Source organism: Panthera uncia, chromosome F2, assembly GCF_023721935.1.
Source record: "Panthera uncia isolate 11264 chromosome F2, Puncia_PCG_1.0, whole genome shotgun sequence".
In the NCBI taxonomy this organism is placed as follows: Eukaryota; Metazoa; Chordata; class Mammalia; order Carnivora; family Felidae; genus Panthera; species Panthera uncia.
The window spans coordinates 49,878,723-49,899,448 of record NC_064812.1 but is presented as its reverse complement, the minus strand read 5'-3'; the positions used below and the strand labels follow the sequence as shown (position 1 = coordinate 49,899,448).

The 20,726-nt window shown below is 38.9% G+C and overlaps 1 protein-coding gene across 1 annotated transcript in view; it reads left to right on the top strand.

The window, feature by feature from the left end:
* Positions 1-1,009: 1,009 nt before the first annotated feature.
* The window catches only part of RALYL (RALY RNA binding protein like), a 148,357-nt gene continuing 128,640 nt past the window's right edge, over positions 1,010-20,726 (top strand). Inside the window, exon 1 of the mRNA XM_049633218.1 lies at positions 1,010-1,080. Within this exon, the coding sequence (XP_049489175.1) occupies positions 1,013-1,080 (68 nt within the window). The 5' untranslated portion in view covers positions 1,010-1,012. The remainder of the gene's footprint in view (positions 1,081-20,726) is intronic.

The window sequence follows — 20,726 nt, the reverse complement described above, 5'->3', positions numbered from 1 at the left end:
TGTGATTTTCCAAACCTTTATCACCCAACTTTCCAATCCCTTAACAGTTTCACACATTTCTTTAAGACAGAGGTTGGGCAGTTGTATGCAAATACTCTTCTGTCAGGTACTTAAGCATCTTATTGCCTTATCCTAGAGATTTTATCATGATTTTAGTTCACAAAGGCAAAAGTTGTACTCTCTTCTTCTGACTACCCAGGAACTCTATAACTGCACATTCTAGTTTATGAGTGTGTGTGTTGTATTGTTCCTTCAGTAAGCCTGGTATCCTCCGGAGTTCCACTCTTCTACACGCCTTTTCTACATAGGTGAAAGATATTATCATTTAAATTAATTCCTCTTAAGAACAAAGCTCTGATCCATGCAAATGTGTATGCAAACTGAGACATTTCTGGCAAAAACCCAATTGAGAAGGATGTCTGGGGGGCACCTGGGTGGCTCAGTCCATTAAGCGTCCAACGCTTGATTTCAGCTCAGGCTGTGATCTCTCAGTTCATGGGGTCGAGCCCCACGTCAGGGTCCATGCTGACAGCATGAAACCTGCTTGGGATTCTCTCTTCTCTCTCTCTCTCTCCCTCTCGCTCTCAAAATAGATAAACATTCAAAAAAAAGAAGGATATCTCATTCTTTCTTCATTTTACTAAGCATTCCTGATTTCTCTACCTCATTCAACATTGTCTTTTTCCATAGTACTTATCACTTTCTAATATGTTATGAATTTTCCTTTTTGTTTTCGTTGTTGTTGTTGTTGTTGTTTGCCATCTATTTCTTCCCCCAGTAGAAGGTTAGTTTTACAAGGGCATAAATCTAACCTGTTTGGTACATGACATATCTCAAACAGTGCCTGGCCTAAAGTAGATGCTCAGCAAATATTTGTTGAATAAATGAATGGCATATAACATTTGTATAGGCAAATGGCAAAATGAAAAAAAAAATCTCATCATTTAGTTTTCTCAAGTGGATTAATTTTTACTAATCAGTGCTATATTATTTTTTGCTTTTAGATATCAACATGGCAGGAGAACCCAAACCATACAGACCAAAACCTGGAAACAAGAGGCCCCTTTCTGCACTTTATAGGTAAGTAAGCAATTTTATGATATATAGTAGTGGAAACTTCTTGCAACTTTAAAAAGCAACATAACCTTATAAGGAATCAAATGTTTTAAAGGACAATCCTTCCTGGCATAAAGTACAACAAAATGCTAACAATCAACATAGAGATATGTCACCCAGGATTGGCAGGGATCTGTACACCTAACCTTCCCATCTCCACTAAAACAACCCCTCTACAAGATATTCCTCATGGGGAATTTCCCTAAGTCCCACCACTTGTAAGAATGATGGCACCAATATTCAGACTCATGCTGTCTGATGCCATACCTTGAGTTCTTTCCGCCTGATCATTCAGCCTCTTTTGTCACAAAGTATATGCTCATTTCACCCCTATTTCTCTAAAACAACAAATGTAGTCCTTCCCTTCTCCAAACAGACCTTCCTAATACCTTTAACCTTTCCTAATATACTTGGATCTGAGTCAATTTAACATTCTGGTCTTTCCCCTCTAGTTGCCCCAGTTTATCAGTGTCCACATTTATAATCTCAATTCTCAATAGATAAAATTAAACTGTATTTAGCCTCTCTATTGTTCTGTATAAACGTCTATCATGTTAAGTAAAATTCAGTTCATTTGGATAAGAGGACAAGAGTAAGCTCACAGAACTTTTAGTTCTTTAAAAATAGCCACTTTTGGGGGGTGCCTGCATGGCTCAGTTGGTTGAACTTCTGACTTTGGCCTGGGTCATGATCTCAGGGTTCACAAGTTTGAGCCCTGCTTCAGGCTCTGTGCTGACAGCTCAGAGCCTGAGGCCTGTGTCTCCCTCTCTCTCTACCTCTCCCCAGCTCACTCTCTGTCTCTCTTTCTGTCAAAAATAAGTAAAAACAGGGGAATCTACGTGGCTCAGTCGGTTATGTGTCCGACTTCATCTCAGATCATAATCTCGCAGTCTATGGGTTTGAGCCCAGCATCAGACTCAGTGCTGACAACTCAGAGCCTGGAACCTGCTTCAGATTCTATGTCTCCTTCTCTCTCTGCTCTCCCCCACTCACCCTCTGTGTTTGTGTCTCTCTCTCAAAAATAAATAAACATTAAAAAATTTTAAGTAAATACATACATAAATAAAAACATTAAAAAAATTTCTTTAAATAGTGACTTTTGAAAAAAAAAAATGTTCTGTTGCTAAGCCATATGTCCCACTTCATGAACTTTTGCCATTGGTTTTTGTACTGTTAAGTGCCAATTTTGCATCTCTCTGTTAAATCCCCTTTTGTTAGACTTGGCCAATTGTTCCAAGCTATTGAGGTCTCCTGTCATCCAATTTATTTGGTCGTCTCCCAGATATGTGTCTTCATTCCATCAGTATCCACATCCAAAGAACTAATGTAAGTGTTGAGCAAGGCCCCCTTTTTTAACCTGATATTATTTGGATAAAGGAGAACTGAGTTCTACTTGTCAAAATTGATTATATTCTAATATAGTACAGTAAGAAGAGTACTCAAAAGATAGCTTGGAGCTGGTTTTTTTCATCTTTGTTCTCTGAGAACTAGCGTATCTCCTTCTTTCAGCCACTCACAGCCTCATTTCCCAAGCTGTGAAATAAAAAAGATCAGAATTAAATGAGTGCCAAGGTCCTATCCATGCTAATGCCCCAGGGCTCTCTAATGCATGACCATTAGAAATCATAAAATAGATATTGAAAATATGTCTTAATTGCTCATGTTATTTTAGCTATGTGAATTTACTTCATTTAATTTAAAAATTTATATAAAAATGGAAAAGTACAGGCCTTAACAAATTTGATAAATGATCATAAGACAATATTGGTATTAAAGGTCCGAAATGAAGTCACCAGCCAAAGTGAAGTGATACTTTCTGTACCTTGCTTAAGGTAGAGAGGATACCTTTACAAAAAACTGAAAAAATGCAAGTTCTTTTGTGATCAGATTCATTTTTAAATGTATGTATAGAACTGCCTCTAATGTAGAACATTTCAAAAGCCGTATTTTCAATAATTAACAAAACAAACTGTCAGTGGCTTTTTAAATTTTTTCTCATCAAAGAGTTACCACTGTGCAATGATGTTGATTTTCTGATTTTCCCTGTTCTTGGACTGTTTTTTCTTATGAGAATAGAAGCTTGTGACAAGAAACAGATGTCTTTTTAACTATTATTTCTCTATTACTAAATTACATTGAATTGTGAATTCAAAAGAATCAAAAGCAGAAGTTCATTTAATCTGATATATTGTATAAAATTACATCGGTGGAGAAATGCTTATTTATCCTGTTTTCATCTGTTTACTCAAATGAAGGCTGGGTTGTACTGAAATTACAAAGAGGTAACAAAGGGAACAAAAGAGAGTGGAATGCACGTCTAAGAACACCCTTTTATACACACTTTCTCATTCTTACATAAGCTTAATAATAGTAATAACTCCTTTTTATGTAGACACACTGTATTTTCAGAGTCACTATTTATCTGTTCACCACAAAAGTCCACAAGGTTTGTATTATGAGCCTTGTATTATAAATGAAAAAACTAAGTTTCCAAAATAATAAAGGACTCACCCGAACTAAGATAACAAGATTAGGAACTGAACACTGGTTTTCAGCCTTCAATTCTAGTGATCTTGCCGCTAGATCACTGCTCCGCATATTTACTCACCTGCCCCTATCTAAGCACAGAGATTATAAAAAGCAGAGATTCCTACCCAGCAAAACTAATAATCACTTACACTGTCCATGATTACCATGACAGCAGGTAGCAAAGGAAAGACTACACTACACAGTATAAAAACCAGAGTTACAACCGATCTCTGTGATCATGGGGCACAAATTTTGAGCTTCAGATTCTTTATCTCACGTAATAGTTGTAGAATTTTCTTGACAGTATAAAACGAATAGTTGAGGCAAAAGCACCTAATCTTAGTGCAGGGCATATGGTGGCAGCTTGAAAAGAGGTTGTTTCTGCTTTCCTGTTCTTTGTAACTTTGGGTCTCTTATCCATGAAATGAGAAAGCTGGAATAATTTCAATTCTTCGTTTATTTGTTCATTCATTCATACAAGACACATAGGCACTGTGGTCACTGCTTTTCAAGGCAAATGACATAGCAAATGGCAAGGCCACAAGGCAAGGAGAAAGCAAAATTAAATAAAAATAAATTATTTTTCGGGTTCTCGGTAACCTCTGATTTACCTTCATGCCCTAAACTGTTATGTCTCCAGATCTCTTTACCCTGTTGGGGATGTAAATGATTTGCTATCAGACTTTCTCCTTCACCCGCATCCATTTTATCTCTGTCATGAACCGCAAAGTAGTATTTACATGGAATACACATTGAGGGATAACCTTGTTATTTCTTTTTTATATTTTTTTACATTTATTTATTTATTGAGAGACATAGAGAGACAGAGCACAAGTTGGGGAAGGGCAGAGAGAGAAGGAGACACAGAATCCGAAGCAAGCTCCAGGCTCTGAGCTGTCAGCACAGAGCCCAATGTGGGACTCGAACTCACAAACTGCGAGATCATGACCTGAGCTGAAGTCGGACGCTTAACCGACTGAACCACCCAGGAGCCCCTAACCTTGTTACTTCTTTTAACAGGATTTTCAGTTTAGCCAGACAGCCTTCACCAAGCATTTATCATGTGCTGAATTAACATAGTATACGTGGAAGCCACAAAAAAGTTTAAAAACATACTAAAGCCTTAAAATATTTACTGTGGTATTCATGAGTTAAATGTACACACAAAGAAGGAACATAAATGAAGTATACATACAGTTCTATAAGAAAACAAATGAGAGAATAACTGATCCTGCCTAAGGGGAGGGGAGGAGGAAGTCTGAGTGACATTTGATCAGAATTCTGAGCAATCAGGCATTCACTCATAGGCAAAGAGAAAGAGAGCATGCTGGCAAAAGAAAATGTGACCAGGGAATAGACACAGAGTTAAAGAAGAGCATCTCATGGTGAGAACTAGTATAGTCTACTTGGTGAAGGCAAAGAATGGATAACTGGAATGCTATGGGGCTCAGGCTGTCAGGATCTTAATACGCCTGCTTATCAGATTAAGGAGATTCCGCTTTTATTCTACAGGCAACAAGGAGCCATTTGAATATGGTGACCAATTGGCAATGGGATGGAAGGATGAGTGAGTCACAAATATGGCCAAGATTTCTACCTTAGACAAGTGAGGGGATGATCACATGAGTCTGATAGAAGACATAAGAAAGACATGAGAAGCCCCAGCAGGCTCAGGTGTAAGGTTGGGGAAAGGAAGGAAAAGAAATTATTTCAGTCTTCTACAGGAATTCATAAAGATAGACAATTCATTAAAATAGCACTTGTAATAAAAATGTCTCCCATTAGAGGCTATTTGTAAATGAAACACAATTAATCATGTGTGAACATTCCATAAATATTGGACTTAGTCCTAATGGTGAATAGCAAATCCATCCTCTAGGGAAAATATTGTGACTTTTAATAAATTGCTGCTTCGAATGTGCTATGTACATTACACAGTATCTATGGTGCTCTACAATAAAATCCTCCCCCAGGAAGTGAGTTTCCCAGCATGCCAAGTTCCAATTAATGCTAAATAATAGCTAAATGAGAATAATTGTATGATGGTTTTGTTTCTGCTTGTAAAGGAGACAGACCTTTCCTCTCTGATGTGAGTAAAACTTACAACCAGAGAACAAAGATACTACTTATCATAGCTGACCAAGTACAGGTTTTCATTCACCTAGAGGCAGCCCTCCCAGTCACAGGGAGCACAAGGCAGTGAGACACATAAAACACAGTGTCATCCCATTCATTGCATGGATATTACTAGGTATCATTCCCAAATATGGCTTTATGGTTATTATACAGATGCCTTTCTTAGCAACCTTCCCACCTCACAGAGATGACCATGGACATCCAGATTGTCACTGCAAGTAACTTTAAGGCTCCCTTAAGATTGTCTTAGGATGACCTATAGAATTACCATTTTAAGATCACCACAATTAGTGGCGATAACATGAATGCAGGTTATATTATAGGACTTTCAATGACCAAAACACTTTCAGAGTCTGGGCCAAGTAAGGTGACTCTGCAGCAAAATTTCTCTGGTGATTTGTTTACCACTTGACCTACGTGAGTTCTGTTACCATCCTCATGGCCACTCTGGCACAACATAGAGAAGAGGGACCTTCAGGTGACCCAAAATGTTCCCTAGGACCTTGAAATGAAATCAAATGAAATGAAAGCAATAGAGGCTAATTTCACCCAATGCAAAATAGCAAAAAATCAATATGGAGGAAAAGCATCCTGGATATCTCCACTTCACTGACTTGCTCTGTTTGCTGAGGAATGTTTACCAGTTAGCTATTGGTTATTTTATTTATTTTCTGTCTCCTTTTATACTATCAAGGATAATACACATACATTTTCAGAAGCTTAATACTTTCAGTATCAGCGTCTCCCTTTGCACTGGTAAAGGCTTCCATTTCACCTACCTACTCCGGTGGGCCCACGCGGAAAGCCATCTAGGAATGGACTCTGTGGTTTTTAAATGGAATGTGAGGAGGACAGGGAACTGTTCCTCTCACCCCCTGTGCTGATGCCTTTGCCCTTTTAAAATGGACACAAGCCCCAGCACTGACATGCCTACAAGCTTCAACTTGAAATTAAGTTGTCGCTGGGTCTATGTAGCAATCGCAGTCTCTTTTAGCTCCTGATTCAGTCTTGGGCAATCAAATTACTGGCAAGGAAAAGTGTGGTCGCAAATATGCACAAGAGAAAAAAAAAGTCCACTTCTAAAACTCAAAGCTGAGTATATATATATATATATCGCTTCTCGGCCTTTTGGCTAAGATCAAGTATATATTATATATATATATATATATATATATATATATATGTAATTGAAGGTGAGTTCTCTTCAATTCACACTTCTCAAGCGAACATGAAATGCTGTTGAACCAGAAAAGGTCCCCAGTACTTACTTTGTGGATGGCTTAAAACTGTGCAGATGTTTTACGTGAGTATGTTTGGTGGAAATGGTGTCAGACAGGACTGCCTCCTAAAACTGGCTCAGCAATTTCAGTGACGTGAACTCCGTCTCTTCTTCATTTGCTTCTTTATCTGCTTGAAGGAGGAATAAAAGTTTCCTGAAAGATGACATATTTAAGGACTGGAACTGTTATAGATGCTCTACAAATTTTAGTGATTCTCATTGTTATGATTATTCAAAGAGAAAGGTCTATGATCAATTATTTTAAGAAGTTATCTTAAAGGAGCCTTGAGCTATGATGATGTTGCTAAAATCCATACAGTCAGCTAAATAGGTTAACAGTTTCTATAACCGCCTAAAAAGATACTTTTGGGGGGAGAAAAAGATTATGCTAATTTATAGTATGTCCCTCATATTTCAATATTAAACAAATGTAAGTTATAAACCTTTTAATTTAAAACATTTATAGAAATACGGGCATAATGCCCATGAAAATAGTTCTGCTACAGGCTGTTTTCTGCTAGGTGAAGGAATGGCCTGTTTGCAGTCTTTTGTTAGTTTTTAATGCATAAATATCCATGAATAAATACCTTCTTGCACATGGGAAGAACACAGTAACTGTAAAGGGAGACTAGATGGTATAATTCCTTAGAGAATCCATAACTAAGGCTTTTTGAAAGACTATGATTCTATTTGTTTGATTTCAGATAACTTATGATAAAATCAAAGGAAGCAAAATCATGCAACCAATTTTAAAAAGAGGTTAATAATAAGAATCAAGAATTAGGTGGGAATTGGGGTGGGGTGTGGCAGATAGGATCAAGCAAATTATACTTAGAAAACTTATGCAATAATAAGGTATTACAAGTGAGCATCGAACTTAGTTATGGGATTCCTGGCAGTCAAAGAGAAAAGGGATGTCTGATAATTTATGTAACCATCTATTAAAAGCAAGTACTCCAATTCGTGATAAGAAACTTTTTCCATAACTCTCCCTTCTCAGAAAAACTTATCACATATGAAAGTATCTAAACAGCTTGGTAGATACTACCCTCAGAACTAGTTATACAATAAACACACACATACACACTCATGCACATGAAATATTTTTCAATTAATGGTACTTTCCTCATGAAGTCTGTCAATAACAACACAGGCTTTTTTTCTGCTTCTCACAAGGCAGTTTACCATCCTTTGACAAATTGCATGAAAGTCAAAAACAGTGATGTTCCAAGATGGCTAGATTTACAGAGCAGCCTGGATTCACATTGCCCGTATTAGCTGCATGTGAGGAGGAGACAGAAAGCAAGAGAGGCTGACTACTTAGTTTACTTACGCAGCCCCAAGGACCAGAAGAAAAAGACAATGCTTCGTTGTTTACAACTTTTCGCTCAGGTGCCTCTTGATCTGTTACTTAATACTCCTCTAGGATGGGGAGAAATGGAAAAAGAATGGGAAACTTAGCATGGGATAGAAGGGGCTGAAATTTCACCTCTTCCTCACAGCTAGCAGGTACAAATGAAGAAATGCAACTCTTTTCTTCTAGCCGCAATTTTACTGTACTTTAGAAGCTACAACCGGTCCTGAAATAGTTGCTTTCTTTCATTTGTGAAGACAGGATTTTCTGTTGAACCCAAGCCTCCTTACCAGGACGCAAGTGTTATGGCCTTTTATGCTGTATGCTCTTTGTGTCTTACTATGTTTGTGCTCTTCTTGCTTTGCATAATGGGGTATTAAAGTTAGAGCACCAGCAGAAGCGCCACTGGTCTCCACGAAGCATAGGAGGATGGTGGTCACCTCTCATTGTTGGGTCAATGCAGAAGTGCTCTCTGCCTGGGAGGAAGGTGCTCTCTGGATTTTATCTTCCAAAAGACAATGTTTTTCTTGTTCACAAGATGAAATGTCTTCACTGTCAGTGCTGATTTCATATGTTTTCATCATTTTATTTTTTTGGTCATTATCTTTAGATCTAGTGACCTCTTATTTGAGGATGGCCCTTGGTAGAGAGAATTTGGGTCCCTGAGCTTCCAACCTAAGATAATTGAAATTGATTGTTTTTCATTTCAAAGGGTTATTTATTTGCTTTGTTTGCCCACCAAGGGCTCATGTCTCATCTGCCTTCTCAATCTACATATTAAGTTCAAAATTCCAGGATATATTTCCTTTTCCTCAAGACTACATGGAAGGATCATAAAAGAAATTGAAATGTGTCTGAAGTCCTACTTTTAAACAAATCAAAAAGTAAAACATCTTTAGTGTGGGAATGGTACCCTCCTTTTACACTGTTGTTAATGTAATTTAAAAAAAAAAATCTTTTCCCAACCCAGAAATCCTTTCCACATAGTTCATAAAGAAGGAAAACACTTTTCTTATTAAATGAACACCCAGAATGTGATGCACATCACAGATAATCTGCTAAGAGTTCACAAAAACAGAAAGAAATCTCACCCTTTAATATAGCAAAGCAGACATAACCCATTCTATGCATGTTCTCAAGATAGATAATAGCTAATCCTCAAGTAAGAGGACTTGAAAGCACCATTTGTCATGCGTAGTTCATCATAAAGTCATCTGTAAATGGGGTGACCATCTGTGTTAACTAATTGACAGTTGGCTTTATCCAGACAAAAATTAAACTTCTCATATCTTTATGACAGGTAGTTTTGCAACCACGAACACCAAAGTTAGATCCCTACCCTCCCAGAAACTGGAAGATAGAGGTTCTATATTTTTTGATGCTTACCTTTCAAAGAGATGGCTCCCATGTCCTCAAAAAAAGATATGCCTAGGTCATACAGACCTATCTAGTTTTCAAAGGAATTTACATACATTTCAAAGAAGGAAGAACCCCTTTGCAATGACAAATTTTCTTTTTTTTTCCACTCTTTTTTTTAATATAATTTATTGTCAAGTTGGCTTACATACGACACCCAGTGCTCATCCCAACAAGTGCCTTCCTCAATGCCCATCACCCACTTTCCCCTCTCCCCAAAGCAGTGACAAATTTTCTAAATTAAATGCTCAAAGAAAAAGAAGGGAAGGGAAATATTTTCCCTAATTTTAAAGAGGGAGTTTTAAATTTCTAGGGTTTTGTCCCATTTTTCTTTTTTTTTTTTAAGTTTATTATTTGTTTTGAGAGAGACAGAGGGGGAGAAGCAGAGAGAGAGAGAAAGAGAGAGAGAGAGGCAGACAGACAGACAGAGAATCCCAAGCAGGCTCTGCACTGTCAGCACAAAGCCTGATGCTGGGCTTTAACCCATGAACAGTGAGATCGTGACCTGAGCCAAAAGCAAGAATCAGACAATCAACTAAGCCAGTGAAGTGCCCCTGTCCCATTTTTCTTAAAGTACAATTGAGAGTGATATTTATGGACTTGCTTGTGTCAAGATTGATGGGAATTTCTTTATATTATGTCCATTCCTGAGAAGTTAGTGCTCTGTACCACCTCACTGACTGCTCCTCTGTGCAAGGGCTTCTACCATAGCATTACCATCACACATGCAAGGATGCTTTGTGACCATACGGACTGCTTATCTTGTAAATAAGAAAAAAAATCGTGAGAAGAGAAGTGTCACGAGGTAGAAGAAAGTCTGAGTACATACAAAATGGGGAGACGAGAAAAGATGAAATGAATATTCACAATCTAGATGGATAGGACTGAAGTAATGAGAAGCCAAACAGCTTGTTGGCTTCTGTCATCTTTTCTCACTTTTATAAGGTAAATGATTTTAAAATCACGTATTAGTATTTTATAAACATAATTTTTTTATCTTTATAAAAATGTATTTTCTCCTGGTCAATTAAAGTTTGAGAATACTTATCACAAATTATAAACTAATAGAAAATGTTGTTATAAAAAGATTTTTTATTTTTAATTGAGAGAGAAAGCATGTGTGAGTGGAGGAAAGGGGCAGAGAGAGAGAGAGAGAGAGAGAGAGAGAGAGAGAATCCTAAGCAAGCTCCACACTCAGCGTGGAGCCCAACACGGGGCTCAATCCCATGATCCTAGGATTGACCTGAGCCAAAATCAAGAGTTAGAGACTTAACCGACTGAGCCACCCAAGCGGCCCTAGAAAGATATTTTAAAGTTTTAATTATGAACAAGTTTTGCACTGTAAAAAAAAAATGAAGTTTATAAGTTTATTAACTTTGTTTGGCTTTAAATATATTAATTAGAAAACAGTCCACAAATTTTCTTATAAAAATTACATAAACGAAATGCAAGAATAATTCTCCCAAGTTGAGTTATAAGTGCTTAAAAGCAAATCCTGAAATGTCCCTTTTTTTTGATGCTTCGAAAGATGAGGGCAAAAACGACAGCATAGTCTCACTAGATCATGAGTTAGCCACGTGTGATGAACGCTTCTCAGAAAAATGTGTTCTTTTGGAAACTAACTCTATTAAACTTTCAAAATTTCTTTCTAGTGGAATTATAGCACAATTAAGAATTCAACTTTATTGGTATTGTTACATATCAGAATACTTAGGGTACAAGGGGATCTTCTTCCAAACCCAGACAGTGACACACTCTTCATTTATGTTTAGCGTATGGTGGAATAAAAGGACAAGGTGGTTGCTCTGAGTTAAACATATTACATTGCAAATGAAACTGCAGTGTTTCATGGTTTACACTTTAATATTTGTTTGAAGTATCTTCTGCTTCTATGTCAGAATCACTCGTTCTGAAAAGATATCCATGGTCATTAGAAGGAGCACTGTGTTGGAATTTAGGAAACCTGCAACCACATCATGTATCTGCTACTACCTGCCCATGCCAGCAAGGTGATTATAAGCAATACAACCTCTTTTAAGTCTAACTTTTTTATAACATGAAGGAATCGAGTTAAACCGTTTCTTCATTGATTCCCATTTCTAGCACTCTAGTATTCTGCTGTTTATTTTTGAATCCAGAAACAAAAGGCTTTATTATCAAGTTTGTTCATGTTTTTCCTTCAAACCCCATCCAGTATCTTAAAGTATTCATATCTTTTGACTAGGCAATTCCATTTCCAGAAGTATATCTAAGAAAATAATTCTAAATATTTAAATAACTGAAAATATGTGAAATTATCCTTAAGATGTTCTTTGCAGTTTTATTTAAAATATTGAGTAATCTGATCCAGCCAAAATGTTGTACAATAATGGGTATGGCACATCCATTAGATGGAATGTTCATGAGTTGTTCATACTGACATGGGAAAAATTTAAGATTTGAGTAGAAAAACCAGCAAAGCAAAATTATATAAACAGCATATAATTATGTAAGCATCATATATAAGCAGAAAACCAAAACTATTTAATAAATGAAACAAACATGCAGAGAAAAAAATGAAGATCAAATATTAGCTGTACTTCTTTGAACAGGAAGGATTTGAGTGATATTTTTCTTGTAACTTTAGTACCTAATGCAAATTTTCTTTAATGAGAATTTTATAACCAAAAGAAAAAGAGAGAGAGAGAGAGATTTAAAAGCCAGATTTTCCAAGGGTATTTGATAAACATCACACAAAAACACACAACAGGCAACAATGAGGATTTTTTGTGCTTACTGTTGTACAAAAACCAATTCAATAGGTATAGCCCTTCATCCTTGGAGCTACACTTCTTTAGTTACCGTGGTTATTAGAAAAGTTAGTATTCTAAAAAAGGCAACTTCATTAGCATTCAGCGCAGGCCAACAGCCTAGTGGGGTGAAGCAGTTAACTGCCAGGGCTTTCTGCCGGAAGTGGCCTGTCAGTGCCACGATGGGATTAGGAGCTCAGCGTACGGCACGGCGGGGGGAGTGTAAGGAGCAGGGTGCAAGGAGAGCTGCTGAAGTCATCTAATCTTCAAAAATGAAAAGTCAAAATTTATGAGCCCTTAAGTAATGCAATAAAATAAGTAATCAGGAATGCGTAGTGATGGCACTTCTTCTGACTACAGATTAGTGAGCCAGTAGTAAGACAATGGCGCTTGCCAGACAATAACTGTCCCTCTGTATTTAAAGCTATAATTCAGTCGCTTTGCTGCTGTGGATGCTTTGAAAGGGCATCGTGTATGTGAGCTACAAATAGTAACAGAATAGTTTGGAATAAAGCCCAGGTTTTGTCCTTTAGTATACAGAACATGGGACATGACAATAAAAGAGGGGACAGGTTCTGTGTTCCAAACTCTTAACAGAGAGAATCAATGAGTACAGGAGAACCAATGGTAATGAGTCTGAGTATGGTAAACGTATCAGAGTGTATGTATCAAGAAGGGGAAAAAGAGGTAGAGGATGACCCACAGATAACAGATAATCAGGTCTAAAATAGCATTTGGAGTCAGACTGCTTAGCAACTCTTAACAAAACTATTCACAGCATCAGGGTGGAGACATTAACATGATATTATGAGAATTCTAGAAGAATTGAAGTCAAATTGTAACCGCTGATTTCTTGATTTGCTGAAGATTGTCTTTTTCTCCTTTTATTTTTTTTACTCTTTACTACCTAAACTCAAGATAATGAATCTCATGTTTAAAGTGTTTAGAAAGAAAAATTACATAACCAGTATTTGAAAAGATGGGCTAAATTAGGTCAAAAAAAGTTGAAACACATGGCACGAAAAAACTTAAAGAGATTATGAAAGAAGTAAGTAATATTAGGCATCCACTTAACTGAAAAATAAAATATATTATTTTTAAAAATGTAATGCTGAGTAAACAAAAAGCAAGAAAGAACAGCTTTATGCAGGCAGGCAATAATTAGACAATTAGTAATTAGACAGTACTTAGACATTGTCTACCAACACAAATTGGTAAAGAGAAATGAAGGACTTCACGTGAGGTCAGCCCTGAGAGTCTTTTGAGAAATGATAGAGACTTGGAGAAGAATTTCTGATATCAGCAATTTGAATGAACCACACCATCTCCAGCCTGGAAGGATAACTTATCTCTAAGCCTCTATTAACAGACCTGACTGAGGGGTGCCTGGGTGGCTCAGTGGTCAGTGGGTCCGACTTCAGCTCAGGTCATGATCTCATGGTTCATGAGTTAGAGCCCCGTGTTGGGCTCTGTGTTGAGAGCTCAGAGCCTGGAGCCTGCTTCAGATTCTGTGTCTCCCTCTCTCTCTGCCCCTCCCCCACTCGTGCTCTGTCTCTCTCTAGCTCTCTCAAAAACAAACATTAAAAAAAAATTTTTTAAAGAAAACAGACCCAATTCATGGATTTACCAAATTCAGCCTATATTGGAGATTCTCAGTGGATTTAGTGGAGGAGAAGGAAACATAGAATCACTAATCCAGTTGTTTATCAATTATTAAGCACCAACTGAACAATGTCCAGGGCACTGAGTATACATTAGTTAACAAAATGGACCAAACTCCTTGACCTTACCTTCAAGTGTGAGGTAAATGATAATAAACAAAAATCAATAATTAACTTAAGCTCTATGTTAGAAAGCAGGAGGTGTTATGGAAAAAGTAAAACAAGGCAAGAGGGATAGGGGTGGGAAGGTGAGAAGTGATCCGATTTTGAACAGGGTGGGGAGTGAAGACCAGCTGAGAAGGTGATATTTCAGCAAAGACTTGAAGAAGGTGAGGAGCAGGTAAGGTTTCCCCTGAGGGGAAAGCATTCTGGGGAGAGGGATGATCAGCACTAAGTCCTTAAAGCAAAAGCACACCCAACTATTAATAAAAAGCAAAAGAGCCAATGTTTCTGGAGTAGAATTGAGCAAAGCTGAGGGCCGGGGGGAGGTGAGAGGAGAAGGCAGAGTTGAAGTGAGGGTGCCAAATCCTGTAAAGCCTCGCGGACCACTCAAGTACTTTGGCTTTCACTCTGAGTGAAATGGAGAGCCTTTGGGAGATTTTAAACAAAGGATTACCATGGCAGCCTTAAATTTCTGAAAAGTCACTTCAGCTCTTTGTTGACAATAGGTTATGAAAGAACAAGGGAGGAATGTGGGAAAACACGCAAAAGATTATAATGATTCAAAGTGGTAACCGCTGAGATGAAAACAGCAGTTATATCGTGGATATATTTTGAAAGTGGAGCCAGCAAACTTACAGATTGGATGTGGACTGTGAGAGAAGGAACAAAGGCAAGGATATTATTATCTACTGCTGGGGAAAATTTACTGGCTTAAGAAACTTATTTTTTGTCATATTCGGCAATCTGGCATGGGTTCGGTCGAGCGGTTCTGCTCTATGTGATGTCCAAATGGCTTCTGTGCTTACATATCTGGTGCTTCAGCTGGGGCTGGCTAGAACAGCTGTGGTGACTGAGCATCTTTCTCCACATGGTCTCTCCATGTGGTGAGCTTAAGCTTTATTATGGCACCATGGTCTCAGGGTAATCAGTTTTACATAGTGACTGAGTTCAAGAAGGAGGAAGAAGCTGCCTGTCCTCTTAAAACCTAGGTTGGAAATTCCGCAGTGTTACATCTGCCATGTTATATTTAGAAGAGCAAGGTATAAGGCCAGTTCACATATAAGATGAGGGGACATAGACTCCAGATGTTAATGGGTGGAAGGAAAAATTGATAATGAGCAGACTATCTACCATGGAAACCCCCATGGTTTTTGGACTGAGCATCTGAACATATGAAATTACAATTAAGTGAGATGAGCAAAACTCAAGGCAGAGATCGAAGTCGGCCAAGGTAGGCAGTAGAGATTAGGAGTTTAGTTTTTTGTTAAAGTGGTGATACCTATCAGATATCTAAGTGAAAATGTCAAGTGAGCAGTTGAATACATAATCTGGAGTTCAAGCAGAGGTCTGAGCTGGATGTGCACATTTGTGATTCATCACTGTGTAGATGGCATTCAGAACCATGAGACTGGATGAGAACAAACACCAAAGGCGTAATTAATGATAGAAAAGAGAGTAATTCCAGGGACTGAGCTCAAGAACACACTGATATTTGAAGTCAGGATCTAGCAAAGGTGACTCAAAAGAAACAACTGGTGAGGTTGACTAAGTGGTATGAAACTCGGCGACGAAGTCCTCAGGGAGAAGGAATCAGTTGGGTGAAATGTTCTTCGGTGTTCGTGGTAACTAACGATTTACCACTAGACTCAGCACTGTGGAGACTGCTGGAAGCCAAAAAGGATATATCCACCAGGTCTAGGGTCCCGGCTCAGTCCTGCATAGTTGACTCAGGGAGCAGCCTAGAAACAGATGGGACCTGGAATTATAAACCCAAGCTTTAGTACAAGAGCTCTAGTTGCAGGGCTAGACAGACACTAACATGATGCCAAGATGCACCCCTGCCAGTCAGGTGGAGCTTTCTACACAATCCAGGAAGAGGTAATATTAAGTACTCTAGGCACATGATTGGCATCACCCGATTTTGTCAGCATGTGGCATTCGAGGTCATTAAATTCTGAAATTTGGTGCCAGGAGTTCATGTTTTCAAAGATCCGAGGGGAAAAAACCTCTGGGTCTGAGAGAGGTTGAGGGTACCGAGAAGGGAGATTAATCTGCAAGACAAGTTCGTCACTGGGAAGAGGGCAGCAACACAGTTAAGCAGAACATGCAGAGATGAACTGTTGTTTCCCATGCCCGTATCAGACGTCAGCTACAGCTTGGGTTGAATTGGTTTCAAGCATTTTACTAAGAGAAGGCAGAGGAGACGCTGAGGCTGCATCTCGGAGCTGAATGGGTCTGAGAGTGGGGGACACAGAGGAAGCATGGGGACTGGAGGGAGGGCTTGAGGGAGGCACGTGAGACAAAAGCCAACTGCTCATCTCAACCAGCAGGGGACTGGCCTGCAAAGGTGTGTTTCATGTCTTTTAGCAGCAATCACACTCTGTACAACTTAGTCTGACAGGCAATCGAAAGACTGTACAGCATTGTATTGCCTCTGATCTCTTCATTTAAAATGGAGTAGAAAGATAAATGACATCATAAGGCTGCAAAAAAAAGCAGGACTGAGGATGGAGATTTGAAACTGGATAACTCTGTGACTGATTACCTGCTTTCCCTGTCCGTGCTCTTGGCAGACACACAGTTTAATAGTTATTAGCAAGTAACTAAATAAAACCATTGAAAGAGACAGATGAGCAGCCAATGGCTAGTTTTTCTTAAATCTACTTCCTTTCACTACCTAGGTTTGGAACTGAGATAAGCAAATCATCCAACATGAAAATAACTGAATTTGCAAGTATCTCTCTCTTTTTTTTTTAAGCTTACTTATTTTTAGAGAGAGAGAGAGAGAGAGAGAGAACCAACAGGGGAGGGGCAGCAAAAGAGAGGGAAGAGTATCCAAAGAGGCTGTATGCTGACAGCAGAGAGCCCAATGTAGGGCTCAAACTCAGGAACCATGAGATCGTGACCTGAGCTGAAGACAGATGCTTAACTGACTGAGCCTCCCAGGCACCCCTGAAAATATCTCTTTTCAGAAAATATATTTTTTTTCTTATTTGAATGGAAAGCTCCATGCACTTGTATGCACTCCTTTCCAGTGTGAGGTGTGGTGAGGTTAATTCTGGAATCAGAGTAAAACAAGGGTGAGACTCTATACTCTCTGCCTTGGCCAAATATCTTACTACTCCTACCTCTAGCCCTACCCCTGGGCTATTGGAGTAAGCGCTTCAAGCCTCCCAGGAGAATCTGCCAATAGTTAATCTTTCTTGCCTTGAGGATCTTCTCTATACCTCATGTCCGTTCCCCTCGCTGCAGCTCAATCCTCCCAGCAGCGTTGTGAAGCTGCACTGCAGCCTGTGCGGGGACATGAGCCTTGCAGCCTCAATTTCCAAAATGGCAAAAGTCAGGACCGTGCGTGCCAAAACTGCCCCTGAGATTCTTGGTTGATACCACAGCCATCCATTAACCTGTCCCTGGAGTTAGGAGCACAGATGGTGGGAACTGCAAATGGAACTTACCAAGAGGTCTGATGATAGCTCTAAGCAGAAATTTCAATTGAGCATGAAAGCCCTTGTAAAAAGGTATCACAGGAAATTGAGGGGAAAGCTGTTTTTTACTCCAGAGAAATGGAATCCATTGTAGACAGATCTCACTGCAGGAGTGAATAGCATGTCAAATTAAAAATATCAGCTATTATCGTTATGAGGCATTAAGTATACACTATTATTTGTACACATTGGCATATGGGCTCTACGTCCAGAAACCTGGGTTCCACTGCAGGCTTTATACCTCTTTATTCCTTTTTATAAGTTTGAGCAAATTTCTGTACCTTCTCTTCGCACAGAGTTGGTAAATACATATTCGCACCCCATTCTTCTCCTTTCCTTTTATGTTTCTGTGGCGGACATAGGTTAATTACAACCCTCTTACACCCAGAGGCCTGAATAGGTTTTAGAATCCTTATCAACACCTTGTTCCCAGCAGCCACCATCAATTAGTCAGAACTGACACAAAAATTAAAACTTATTTGACCTCTCAGCTTTAGAGCATAGAAGCTTTTAAGGAAATGATTGCTCCCACTCTTAGCCATCTCAGACCATCCCCTCACAGCCTCACCCAGAGCCCTGCTTTGCCTCAGATTTCTCAGTGCAGTTGACAGGACACCATAAAAGGCTATACTTGGGATAATCCTTGTGCATCTGTTACAACACTACGCCCCGGTAAGAGCCACACCTGGGAACAGGCTATGGTTGGCACGAGAATGCACTGTGAGTGCCTGCTCATGGTCCGGAGACAAAAATGTCTGGAACTCTTGTTCCACCAAAGACACTCATGGTTGAGTCGTACTCAGACTTCCTCAGGCAGGGGGAGGTGAGGAGGTTGGTGCCTGTACAGACCAGTGCTTCTTCCCATGCCACGCACCAATATAGTGTGTCCTTCCTGACAAGCCTATTGCTCCCCAGGCAAGAGCTTCTAGGCATCTAAGCCCTGGTGGGCCAGCACAGAAACCTGGGCTGCTTTTGCTTCTGTTTTTTCTCTTTAAGTGAGGAGAGGAGAAGAGCCAAGGTAAGTACTACACACAGATTCTGATTTTTACTGGCTGTCAGAGAATTCACCTACAGTCACCTCTGAGTATCCTGCTCCTATTACATAAAGAAGACTCTTGCTTGCTTTTTAATTTTCTGGCAGTAGATGAATTTTTAAGAATACTGGCAGAATCGTGTTAGATTTTAGTATGTAAAATGTTCAGTAAAGGAAGACGTCTATGAATCAGTTTACAAGTGCTTGTCTTTGATCAAAATCGTCATCTTTTGCTCCAATTTAATCATTTACCTTGAAAAAAAAAAAGCCTGTTTAAATCATAAGGCCTTGGAATGATGAAAATGTCATGTAGATGTGTTTAGATTACAAATGGTTGATGATGAAATGTAAACTTTAAATATCAGAGTAAGATTCCTATAATTCAAAAAATGCTATTAAGCTGTTCATAACATGGCATGTCAAATCATTCCATAAATAATAAGCAATCTGTTAGCTAAGCATTAACTCACAATGACATGGACCACCATGGCGTCCCTTTCTGAACTTGGCATCTATACACCTAGAGGCCTGTTAGTGAGCCTAGGTATCTCTCCTCGATCCTTTTCTTCCCATTGTACACATTCTCTCTGGGGGCCTCCATTCTCTCCCTCGATGTCCTACGCTAACTCTGTTTTGATGACACGACTCCCAAATCTGTATTTCCAGCACAGAAGTCTTGCCTGCATTCCAGGCATACATGTCCATCTGTTACATACCTTCACCAACATAGCCCCGCGTGATCCGCTGTTATACAACTGCTGCACCAACCTGTTGCCCAGCCTGGACTCCCTATATCTGTTAACTGGCCATGAATCCAGGAACAATCTGAGCACTTGGGGATAAAAAATAATAATAACAATGATGGCAGAAATCTATTAAGTATTTACCTATCCATTTATTTATTTATTTATCTAATTAATTTAGTTACCTATTTCATTACTTACTTATCTAATTCTCACAACAGCCCTAAAAGTTCAGTTTATTATTACCTCATTTTGCAGATGAGATCATTGAGGCATAAAGAAAAGCGCCTTACTTTTTCAAGGCCACACAGCCAGGAGATGTTAGAGTCAGAACTAGAATCAGGCTGACTGATTCTAGGAACTGTGTCCTTAAGCTCTTTGGAACATCCATCTTAAATGTAGGTCAGGCTTGGGTTGCCATTGCTAAAGAGAATGGATCAGATGGCGGTAAATAGTGCTGCTTCTTGGCAATTTTTACTGCAAAACCATATAAATATCACAGGGGAACATACTTATGAGTCACTTTGGACTCATAAAAAACCCACCAGTTTTTCAAAAACAAGGTAGTTGAAGTCATTTCTGCAAAAACACAGTATCTCCCCAAGCACAGGGAGTGAGAAAGCCAGATGCCACCCTGACGGTGAGCATTTGGCTCAGCTTGGCTGGAGCATAGAATTTGTAGGCTGAAGTGGCAGAAGACAAAGCTGGGAAGGAACTAGAACAAGATTTTGAATACACTTTTACTTATATTACAGGATTTGGACTTTACTGTGTAGGTGAATCCTGGAAGTAGGGGTGTGGGAGTAAGGCAGGGAAAGTTCATTTGAAAAAATCATTCCTACAAGCCTCCTATGAAGTAGGAATGACTCTAGGTACTTGAAATACAGTGAGTTCCTACTTTCAAGGAGTATACAGTCTTAATAGGGGACTTGTTAAATATGCTAGGAATGCTTAATACATCATGATTAGGTGTTACAGGGTGCTATCAGAACAATTATAAAGCACTCCTAACCAACCAATGGT